This window comes from Vipera berus (genome assembly GCF_964194415.1).
Source record: "Vipera berus genome assembly, chromosome: 3".
Taxonomy (NCBI): domain Eukaryota; kingdom Metazoa; phylum Chordata; class Lepidosauria; order Squamata; family Viperidae; genus Vipera; species Vipera berus.
The window spans coordinates 84379095-84391184 of NC_138204.1; the positions used below are offsets into that span (position 1 = coordinate 84379095).

General features: G+C 38.8%; 1 protein-coding gene across 1 annotated transcript in view; it reads left to right on the forward strand.

Annotated features, from left to right (window-relative positions):
- The window catches only part of BTBD8 (BTB domain containing 8), a 49022-nt gene that overhangs the window by 18992 nt on the left and 17940 nt on the right, over positions 1 to 12090 (forward strand). Inside the window, exons 5-11 of the mRNA XM_081322490.1 lie at positions 101 to 190; positions 2654 to 2734; positions 4689 to 4785; positions 6767 to 6855; positions 7066 to 7168; positions 10133 to 10315; positions 11728 to 11865. Of these exons, the coding sequence (XP_081178616.1) occupies positions 101 to 190; positions 2654 to 2734; positions 4689 to 4785; positions 6767 to 6855; positions 7066 to 7168; positions 10133 to 10315; positions 11728 to 11865 (781 nt within the window). The remainder of the gene's footprint in view (positions 1 to 100; positions 191 to 2653; positions 2735 to 4688; positions 4786 to 6766; positions 6856 to 7065; positions 7169 to 10132; positions 10316 to 11727; positions 11866 to 12090) is intronic.

The following is a 12090-nucleotide window of genomic DNA, read 5'->3' on the forward strand; positions in this document are numbered from 1 at the left end:
GTCAAGAACATTGGATTTCAATAGTGTGTAGGTAATTCTTCTAGAATAAATATTTCTATTGAGTAACATACGGTAGTTTGTACTTCTTTCTCTCTCGCAGGGCTATTCTTTGTGCCAGATCTAGTTATTTTTCTACTATGCTGAATGGGAGCTGGGCAGAAAGCTCTCAAGAGCACATCACTCTTCAAGGGTAAGCTGACTTGTTCACAAATCATGTGGAAAAAAGGCAATTTAAAACCACTGCAAATTTTAAGAAGTCAAGCTACCTGTAAAAGAATTCATATTGAGTCTGCTTGATATGATATTTGATGAATACGTTTGAGCACGAGTTCCGAATAAGAATTATCACTGAGTTCAGTCATCAATTGTTTTGCAAAACTGGTGTCTAAAAAAATAAAAATAGCATTCTGTGCTAGAATGCATTCTGGTTGGCATTTTTCATTGTTGTCTTTTCCAGTGACAGATGCAGCAATATTTGTCTATTAATGAGTGCAAGGACTTCTTGGTTTCAATTTTGGTTTATTCAGTAACCATCATTATTGAATAAACCACAGCTGACTGAATTCACACGCTGAAGCGTACTGTGTGATGACTTAGAGCAGTGAGCATAGCAAGTTTTTCAGAACCGCATGGGGTCGTGTGAAGAAGGCTAGGTGATGGATTAGGAATGGGATATCAGAGTTGCTTTTAGAATGTTATGCCTATGTAAATTTGCCACCCTATGTATGTTTTTAGTCGAAGAAACTCCATTTGAGTAAGTGGAATTTAAACTGTGTGTGCCAGGGTTCCCTAGCCCCCACCCCCAGGCCATAGACCGGTACTGATCTGTGGCCTTTTAGGAACCAGGCCACACAATTGGAGGTGACAAGCGGGTGAGCAAGCAAAGCTTCATCTGTATTTGCAGCCACTCCCCAGCGCTAGAATCACCCCCTCAGCTCTACCTCTAGATTCTCATAGGAGAACTAACCCTTGTCTAAACTGCACATTTAAGGAATCTAGGTTGCATGCTACTCCCCTCCACCACCACCCGTCTGTGGAAAAATTGTCTTCCCCGAAATGCGTCCCTGGTGTCAAAAAGATTGGCCCCTGGTGTGTGGGATTTTATTGGATGTAACTGTGAGGATATCAAAAATTTGCCTGCGCTGCTGCTACAGTAAAAATGGCTGGTTTCATGTCATCCTGCTCAGTGCAAATTTTTGTACAGTTTTGATAAACACTTGAGAGCAGAGTACATATGGCTTATCCCAGAATAATGAAAATGATATTTAAGAGACCAGCTGTCAAAGCAGCCGTGCTGCTTCTTTTGGCTGTTTTTATTGCTATCTTCTGTTTCCATATACAGTGAGGCAACTGTGTTGATTTTGCTATTTAAGTAAAAATAAAGATTTCCCCCCCTTTTTCTGGAAACTCAGATTTAATGTTTGAAATGGCCAAGTGTTACAGGTCTCATAGTTGTTATTACTATGGAAGCTGTACCTTTGAAAAGCAGGAGTAATTTGCAGAATCACAACTGAATCTTGAACAGAAGGAACTAGGGGAATCTAGAAGCGGTTCTACTAAAAGGATGCAGGACGGTTTGTGAATAGCCATGGCAGAAGTATGCTGCCTTCAAAACTTTCCTGAAAGGCATCATAAAGAGATGGAAGGAGGGAAGATCAAAATGGAGTAACTTTGCAATAACTTAGACAAGGGCCCAAGAGCCATGAATTAATATCTGGTTCAGATCTCATGCTATATATGCTGTAATATGATCTGCTTTGCTGAATGAGACATAACCAACTGGTTTTACAGTACGCAAACAATTTACACACTACAGTAGGGGGAGCTATACCATACCTTAAATCAGAATCAATTCAGATTAGTGTGATTTATGTACCCACCTGTCTTTCACTGTGAAGACAGTGGTGAAATACAAATGTGTCAATCAAATCACACAATCATTACATGCAAGGGGAAAGGGCCGTGCACAGCCCTGAAACTCCTTGAAGGTTTTTCATAGACCAAAACATGATATGCTGTTATTCACTTGTATCTGCTGATTGTGTTTCTCTCTGCCCGTGAGCTCCTGGAGAAATCCTCACAATACATTTTACACATGTAGGAAACAGAAAACCTTGTGGAAGATTTTGCTGCAAATACTTCAGAAGGAGTGCAAATCTCTTATGTTCAAGAGATGAAGAGCTGAACCTCAGGAGCATAAAATTCTGGTAGCACTTCTTTTGAAGGCCACCTACCTCATTCAGAAGGTGTCATGGATTTTAGTGGAGGGATAGATTGTTAGGTGTTTTTTTTCAAAACAGAGATCTTTTGGCAGTTTGGGAGACAAGCTGATGTAAAATGTTAGTGATGGGGTTTTACCTTGAAGTAGATTTGCAATTATTTTAGTATAGTTGTTTTCTGCTTGTCATTCCTTAACCAACAATAACCCAGCGAACAGGGCTGAGGAGAAGGGCTCAAAATCACCCCGTGGCTAAGGTTAGTCAAAACCTGATCTCCCCTACACCTCTAATCTTTAATTGTCATACTGGTTCTTTCATAATATGATTAATTTGCTAGTTTTTAATGAGTTAAATGGGATGTAATAAAGGTGAAAACTCGTATTACAGTCTTCAGATTCTCATTCGTGTAACTGATTTTTCTTCTGGTTTTGTAGCATAAGTCATGCAGAAATGACTGTCATTCTGCACTTTATCTATGGAGCAGTTCTGGAGTTCCCTAAAAATGTAAATGCTGGGTATGTGTCAAGTCATGTTGTTTTTAATAACATTCCTTGCCTATTTCTTAACTCTTATCACTCTGTTTAAATAGAAATTGCATCTTAAGAACCAGAAATAAAGTTATAGTAGTGCCAGAAATAATTATCCTTGCAATGTAATCTGTATTTTAGCACAAAAATAATAGTATTCATGTTTTTGAGATCATTATTCTGACTCTTCGTATGCTAAGTAGTTATGACACAGATAGAAAATGCTTGCTGGAATGCTTCAATTTATTGCAGCAATTTGCTGAATGGATTCACATAGTGCAATAAGTTATATTGTGGTTTGTTTGGTTTATGGTTTAATAAGCAGGCATGCAAACATCCTTCCAAGTCCTAGCTACTACTGGTAGTTAAGGGACTTTAAGCAGAATATATGATTGTATGATTCCTTCCTAAACTCTCTAATATCTCATCTCAAAGGTGAATTTTCCCTAATTCCAGTATTTGTGAAATCTAATGTCAATGATAAATTACAATTAAATAATTAAGCTTACCCTTATCTCTCTTAACCAGACTTTACTGTAACCTTCTTCAATCTAATTAAGGAACTATATCTAATAAATCCCAGTGCTTAACCTTACTTTGAGATATTGAAGTCTTTGGTAATAGGACTAACTATGTTAAGCAACCTGGTATTCTTCAAAGAGTTTACATTTCAGATCCTATCAGCACCAGCCAGTTTGGTTAGTGGCAAACAATTGCAGGAAATATACTCTGATCATTTGGAAAGCATTAAGTTTTCTACTCTGGGATAAGGTGTTTGTTTCAATAAAAGAGAAGGTGATTATTTTGTGTTATTCCAACCCAGGGGTCTTCAAACCTGGCCCTTTTATGACTTGTGGACTTCAACTCCCAGAATTCCTCAGCCAGGCACACTGGCTGAGGAATTCTAGGAGTTGAAGTCCACAAGTCATAAAAGGGCCAAGTTTGAAGACCCCTGTTACAACCCAACAGATTAAATAGAAGAAAGATGACAACTATACCAGGCCAGAGAGGATTTTAACTAGACCTATGAGAAGATAAATTCTAAATATGTTAGGGATAAACTAGTGAAGCCTTGTCCCAGTCTTTAGCAAGCTAGGACATAATACTTTAATAAATATGAAAAATAAGGTTCAATTTGAAAACAGTAAATTCTGTCTAATTTTACTGCATTTTTAAATACTGGTTGCTTTGGGGGATGCAGTTATTCCCATCATGATCTGCTTGTAGACATTCCTTAGCCAAATGCTATGTGATTGTGGGAACTAAGATGCTGAACTAAATTGTTTTCATCTGCCTGTGAATCAATAACTTTCTTCTGAATTCTGACTTTCTTTTTTTTGGTATGGTTTATTAAAGACAAACTATATAATTTAAGAGTTTATAATAGTTATAACCTTTACCAACAGCGCAAGGATTTTTAACTGTTTTAATTTTATTTCCGAAAGCAAGATATATTAGCAACATTGTTTAAGTAATTCAAAACTGGCTTATAGAGAATGGCAACCCATGTGAAATAAAAAAAGAAGCACTAGGGATTAGGTTTTTAAAATGTATTACTTTTTAAAATACATAACTATAGATGAATAAATATGGTTTGAATTTTTAGTTACATTTCCATGCATACCCCGACACTGTTGCTTTTGCATGTAAGGTATCAAGATTTGTCACCTCATGTTTGCAACATTAATTATTAATTTGAATTATTAATTGCAAACATTATTTTTATAGTTATAAGTTGTTATAGAACTTTCCTTAAAAATATTACTTTACTGACCTTTCAAAAATTGGAATGAATTATTCTTGCCTAGAATAATTATTCTTACCATATTATCCTGGCCTAGATGTAAACTATTATGGATTTATGGAACAAATCCATTATGGGCTTCCAGTAACTATGTTAGAATGCTTTTATGGTTAATTTTCATTATTGCTTTTGCTTTAGATGTATACTAAGCATTGCAGACATGTATGGATTAGAAGGTTTAAGAGAAATAGCTGTATACATTCTGAAAAGAGACTACTGCAACTTTTTTCAAAAGGTATTTAATTTACCTGTTTATCTGTTTATCTTGATACTGCATTGATAAGAGGTAAATCAAATATTACAGGTTTTACTTTATAAAGCCTTAGTAAGACCACACCTGGAATACTGCATCCAATTTTGGTCACCATATTACAAAAAAGATGTTGACGACTTTGCAAAGAAGAGCAACTAAGATGATTAAAAGGCCTGGAGACTAAAACATAGGAAGAACGGTTGCAGGATTTGGGAATGGCCAGTCTAGAGAAAAGAAGGACTAGGGGGGACATGATAGCAGTATTCCAGTATTTCAGAGGCTGCCACAAAGAGGAGAGGGTCAATTTATTTTCCAAAGCACCAGAGGGCAGGAGAAGTAACAGTGGATGGAAACTAATCAAAGAGAGAAGCAACCTGGAATTAAGGAGAAACTTCCTAACAGTGAGGACAATTAACCAGTGGAACAGCTTCCCTTTAGACATTGTAGGTGCTTCATGACTTGAGGTTTTTAAGAAGAGACTGGACAACCACTTGTCTGAAATGATATATAGGGACTCCTGCCTGACCAGGGGGCTGGACTAGAAGACCTCCAAGGTCCCTTCCAGCTCTCTTCTGATTGATTGAATTGCCTTAAGCAATATTGAAAAAGGAAATGAACTGTTTTAAATAAATGGTCATTGCAAGGAGTGTTTCATCCAAATGTTAAATTACATTACTGTGTGTAACAGTTTGAGAATGTGGCGTGAAGAAGGCTTACGGGTGGCTGCTGCCAAGTGGGATGGTGCATGGGTGGTTGGTGCAGCACGAGAAGGGTGGCAGCTAGGGTGTGGCTGCTGCTGTGTGCAAGCAACTTACTGGAGCAACTTGCAATCCTTCCAACTGGCTTCCCCTTTGCCTTTGCTTGTGGGAAGACAGCAGGGAAAGTCGCAAATGGGTTTAGGATGCTACAGTCATCATAAGTACCAGCTGAGTGCCAAGGACTCAGATTGCAATTATACAGTCACAAGTCAGCTAGGACAGAGGTCCCCAACCTTTTGGGCACCAGGGACCGGTTCCGTGGAGAGAGGGTTTTTCCGTGGACCAGAGGGGGCGTGGTTTCATGTAGTGTCTGCATCCCGCAGATGGGGCTTTGCTTGTTCGCGCGGACCAGTTGCTGGCATGCTGCAGCCTGGTGCCGGTCCACGGATCGGGGTTGGGGACCCCTGAGCTAGGACAGCTAGGACTTTAAAGAACAGTTGTAAGAGTCATTTGTCCAACTTCAAACTAGTGGTTGTGAAACTGTACTGCATTACAATCCTCTTACAGTACACAGAGGTTTTGTGACAGATAACTTGCAGTGTATAGTTAAATAAATTTATGTGGAAAGGATTCCCTGGAAATGGAAAGTTTGATAATAATTGCTTTAGATGAAGCTGCAGATCAGGTGGCAGAAAGAATTGCATAATGTTGGCTCCATTGGAACTAGACGTGAATGATATACAAGAGCCAGTTTGATGCAGAGGTCAAGGTGATGGCCTAGAAACCAGAGGTTTGTGGGTTCTAGTCCCGCCTTAGTCATGAAAGTCATGTGGGTGACTTTGGGGCCAGTCACTCTCTCTCTCAGCCCAGCCCACCTAACAGAGTTGTTGTTACGGGGAAAACAAGAGGTGGGAGTATTAGGCATGTTCACTGCCTTGAGCAGGGGTAGACAACCTTGGCTCTTTTATGACTCGTGGACTTCATCTCCCAGAATTCCTGAGCCAGTCATGCTGAGGATAAATGGAAAGGTTTCCATGCTGAGCCATGCTGGCTCAGGAATTCTGGGAGTTGAAGTCCACGAGTCATGAAAGAGCCAAGGTTGCCTATCCCTGGCCTTGAGTTACCTTTAAAGTAATACAGATGGGATAAAGATTTAACTAATAAATACTTTCAGCAACAATGAATTTTCTGTTGGAAATTTTAGTTTGTGAATTATTGCAAATTTTTAAATGATAATAATTTCTCTTATATTCTAACAATTGTAGCCTGTGCCTGGGAAGCATCAACCTGTTTTAGAGTGTCTGGCTATAGCCCATTCAACAAGAGCAGAGCACCTTTACGATTCATGCATGAAGTAAGTGAGATAATATATTTGACTGATTTCCATTTTCATAGCTTAATCTTAAACTCATCTTAACAGGATAGGGTTATAATCTTTTGAAAGCTATATTTTTGATGCAATTTGCAAAGACGACTTGCTATTGGTTGTTTATGCCAACAAAGATGCATTTTTTTATTAAATCCATTTGATGGATTTCTTTAAATAAGACATTTCCTTTAACAGGTGGCTGATACAAAATTTTGCAAGATGCTGGTCAGAAAAGAACTTTGCTAATTTATCTTCTGAGCTTCAAAATAATTGCCTTACCTCACTGATTGATTCTTTGGTAAGTTTGTGCAGTTTTGAGTTATTCTTATTAATTGACAGTATTATTTTGTTTCTTGGAAAACTGAACTGAATTTATGGAGTGATTTAATTTATTTTGATTACATACATTTGCTTTCTCCTTCAAAGCGAAATAGGCTGTTATCTCAAAACTGAAATTTAGTGAATAAATCAGTATCATTCACTATTTCAAATTTTACAGTTCTGTTGCATCTGCTGAAAAATATTGGAGAAACAAGTTTTTTTCCCCCCTCATGGACACACTTGCTTCTTGAAGCTTCCAAGTTTCACAATAAACTCCAATTAAATGTAGAGTGGTCCATATCAGTAAATGAAATTTATCCTAATCCCTGACCATCCCTTGCTTTTTTTCCAGGTGTTGCTCAACGTACAATCACAGTTGAGCCCAAAATTTATGTTGCTAAGCAAGACAGTTGTTATATGAGTTTTGCTTCATTTTACAACCTTTCTTACCACAGTTGTTAAGTGAATCACTGCAGGTGTTAAGTTAGTAACATGGTTGTTAAGAAAAATCTAGCTTCCCCATTGATATTGATCATCAGAGGGTTGCAAAAAGTTATCACATGACCCCGGGACACTGCAACCATCATAAATAAAGGCTAGTAGACGAGCATCCAAATTTTGATCATGGGACCATGGGGATGCTGCAACAGTCGTAGGTCTGAAAGTCACTTTTTCTAATGCCATTGTGATTTTGAACAAACACTAAACAAACAGATGGAAGTTGAGGATTACAGTACCTGTAACGGCTTAAAACATTTTGGTTATTTCTACACCCTAATGTACTGGGATGCAACATGTCAAAGAGGCTGCCAAGGAATGAAGAAATAATATAATAATATTATAATTATAATAATATAATTCTAGAAAAGGAAAGAAAATCTAATTAGAGTCAGCTTGGTCTAGTGGTTAAGGTGCCAGGCTAGAAATCTGGAGGCTGTGAGTTCTATGAAATAATAAATACTTGTACCTCGGATTTTAGATTTTGGCAGTGATTTGGTCTCCAAGCTTGTTTCAATTTAGTTCCTGAATGTTTCATTACTAAACAAGGTAACATCATCAGCAGGATTTTCTTGTCCTGTTCTCCTTAGCTCATAAATGTCTTATGCGTGTGATTGGTTGTTTGTTTGGAGCTGTATTTAAATTCTGAGCAGCTGATTGGTTCTCTTGTTGATTGGTCATTCATATGGGCTGGTTTCTTACATATTCATGTAAGAAAAATCGAAACATCGCTTTTGTTAATAATTTGGTGCTGCAGTGTGCTTTGGCTCTTTAGAAAAGGGTCTAGATGAAGCTCCTCTTGTGTGCAGTGAGGTGGTTGCTTGTGAAATGTAGAATTTGCGTGGATTTTCAGCATACTAGAACTGTGAGTTCTAGTCCTGCCTTAGCCATGAAAGCCAGCTGGATAGCCTTGGGCCAGTCCCTCTTTTTAAGCCCAATTCACCTCACAGGTTAGTTGTTGTAGGATGCAGTACTGCAGGCTAATTCGGCTGATTGCCGGCTGACTGCCGTTCATCAGTTTGAGTCTCATCGGCTCAAGGTTGACTCAGCCTTCCATCGTTCCAAAGTCGGTAAAATGACAGGACCCAAATTGTTGGAAGGGCAATATGCTGACTCTGTAACCTAGAGAGGGCTGTAAAGCACTGTGAAGCAGTATATAAGCCTAAGTGCTATTGCTATGCTAAAATAGGAGAGGAAGGTGTTGGATATGTTCTCCACCTGGAGTTACTTGTAAAAACAATAAAGGTGGGATATAAATAAAATATATAAATAAAATATATAAATAAAAATCTGGCTTACACTGACACCATCCACTATACTTCTTCCTTCCTTTCTGTCTTCCAGACCATCCTTGTTCCCAAAGGTCTGTACTTTTGTTCTTTAAATTTCCCACTTTTCCCTCAACCCCTCCATGTATTTTTGAATTTTTTTAGTCTTCTCTTTCCATTCAACTTGCCCACTCTTCTTTCCTGCATTTGTTTCAAATGTATCCTCATTCATTTTATCTAAACCCACTTTTTTGTACTGGTCGCTCGCTATTCCATTCAGTCTACATCAGACATGTCAAACACAAGGCCCGGGGGCCGGATCCGGCCCACGAAGTGGTTTCATGTGGCCCGCGAAGCCATCCTGGAAACAGTGAGGGAACGGCCCCCGCTGCCTTGGCCCTGGCCCAGAGACCCTCCTTCTGCCAGAGACCCCCAGATCTGTCCCACTCCTGCCCAGGCCCCCATAGGCACCCTTGATGCGAACGATGTAGAGCTGGCCACGCCCACCCAGTAGGCCATATGCACTCTAGCCACACCCACCCAGTAGGCCACGCCCACCCGAGCCACACCCACCCAGCCCCCTGAGGGCAACTGCAATGCTGATGCGGCCCTCAATGAAACTGAGTGACACCCCTGGTCTACATCCATTCAACATTCACTCGTTTTTACACTTTCTATCATTCTCTCTCTTTTTCCTTCCTTCCTTGTTTTAGTATGCATCCTTCTTCAGTCTCATTCATACAGATATTTTGTACTTCTGTAAAACAAAAGTGGGCAGAAATACATTCTTGCAGACTGCCTCTTTCGGTTCTTTGGATAAACATCCCTTAGAAAAAGCCACACAGTATCCACTGTCTTGTCTTAATTTTTTTCAAGTGTTCAGTCTGTTTTCCCTGTCAAACAGAATTATCCTGGATTTGATATATGAATTTTCAGATCCATAAACCTCATTATACTATACAGTGTAATGTTTGTTGCATATCCCTGATTGTCAAATCATTTTCTAAGCTTTCCATGTATTCTCACAAATGCTTTCCTTCCTATTGGCATGTGTGAATTACATTTACCTATAATTAAAGTAGGAAGAATTAATTTGCTAATGCTATGGTGTAATGTGTACATGCAAGAATTGTGTCAAATTTTTGCTCAGAATATGTTGTTGTTTTTCTTTTAAGAGCCCACAGAATGCAGCCCGTCTTTTGATGGAAACCAACAAGCTACTTAATAGTCTTCCCCAAGTGAAATGGACTGAAACAGCTCGAATGTTGGCATTTAGATTGCAGGAAGAGTGTATGACATTTATGGTGACAAATTTTCCAGAAATAATACAGAGTGAAAGTTTTTTAGCTCTCTTACAGGTAAAATATACCTAAATTATAGTAGCATTACCACGGACTAGTGGGCTGGCTGGGGAATTCTGGGAGTTGAAGTCCACATATCAAAGTAGCACAAGGTTGAAAAACATTGCCATAGACCACATGATGGGTTTTATATTCTACATGATTGATAGGTGCGCTTTTCCAATTAGGGCAAATATTCTACGTTCACACATTCTGCTGCTATAGGTATGTTGGTGAAAATTGTACTTTTCCATGTTTTTGTACATGGAAAGACAGTCCCACTTTCCCATTTTTTACAGCACATTGTTTATTGCCAACAAGTTGCCCCAGGAAGCCTGTAGCTTAAAACATAGCAATTACTCTCCAGAGAAATCTTCCCTAATCCGATGCCTTCCAGAACTGTTGAACAGTAATTCCCATAAGGGCATCACTGGGGAAGGATCCTTCAAGAGTTACAGTATTAGCAGTTGCAGTAACCAATATCGTGTTAAGTAGAAGAGTTGTCTGATTTTTCAGTATGAGATTCTACTTATTTTTTTTATGTGGCAATAGATAGGAAGAAAGCAAAAAGTCTCTTATTAAGTCTGCCTGACTAACCAAAGGATATGATATTTAGGCTACAATTCTATATTCACTTTGCTGAGAATAAGTCCTTTTCAGTTCGATGTAATTAATTCTGAATACGTGTTCCTAAAAGTGTTTTATTAGTCATCTGTCATCAGACTAACACAACAATGGAATAAGGACTTGCATCTTATTGTAATGTTAATGTGATTTTATTTTATTTTATTTTAATCCCATTTATATCCCGCCCTTCTCCGAAGACTCAGGGCGTCTTACAATCTAAGCACAAATCAACGTGCTTAGCAGTAGCCTTCATTCTATGTATAAGCCTGCTTATTAGGGCTTTCATCCACCCCCCCCCAAGCGGCATTATTACAAAGTCAGCTTATTGCCCCCAACAATCTGGGTCCTCATTTTACCTACCTCGGAAGGATGGAAGGCTGAGTCAACCTTGAGCCTGGTGGGATGCGAACCTGCACTAATTGCAGGCAGCTGGTGTTACTTAAGGAGGCATTAGCCCACTGCTCCACCAAGGCTCCTTAATATATATTTATTCATATATTTATGGTTTCATTTTAATGTCGTAAGCCTCCCAGAGATGTCTTCGGGCGAGATGGGCGGCAAGCCAACTTAATAAATCAGAAGAAAATGAAAAGAATCAAGGACAGTTTGCCAAAGTATGTAGACTAAGCTTGGCCCATGTCTTCTAGCATATCAGTGTTTGTGTGAAGAACTAGCATACAAAGGATCCACGAACATAAAGATACAGACATGTCCCACACATGTCCTCTTTTTACATTCTCCCACCAAAACGCATTGTTCGATTTTGTTTTCAGCTGATCTTGTTTTCTGATCCTATCTTCCAGGCTCAGGCCATGAGCAGCAAACCTGATCTTCTTGATCAAGTGCTGGAAGCAGTCAAAAAAGAGGTTACTACTGAAAATAGCTGTTGCCTTCTTATAGCAGTGGACGCTTTGCTAAGTTCTTCAAATGTGAATGAGATGGTAAGTTTTAAAAATTAACAGAAGCATGATTTCAGTTTCTTTTTATTAGCACCTTTCAAGCCAAACTTTAAAAGGCAGTTCTAAAGCATGAATATAGGTGATATAAAATAATCATGATACAATTCTGAAAGGCTAGCAGTTAAAACAACTAATTTAAGAGTATCAAATTCAAATACCATTGCAACTCTGTAAAACAGGGTTCTTCAAACTTGGCCCTTTTATGAC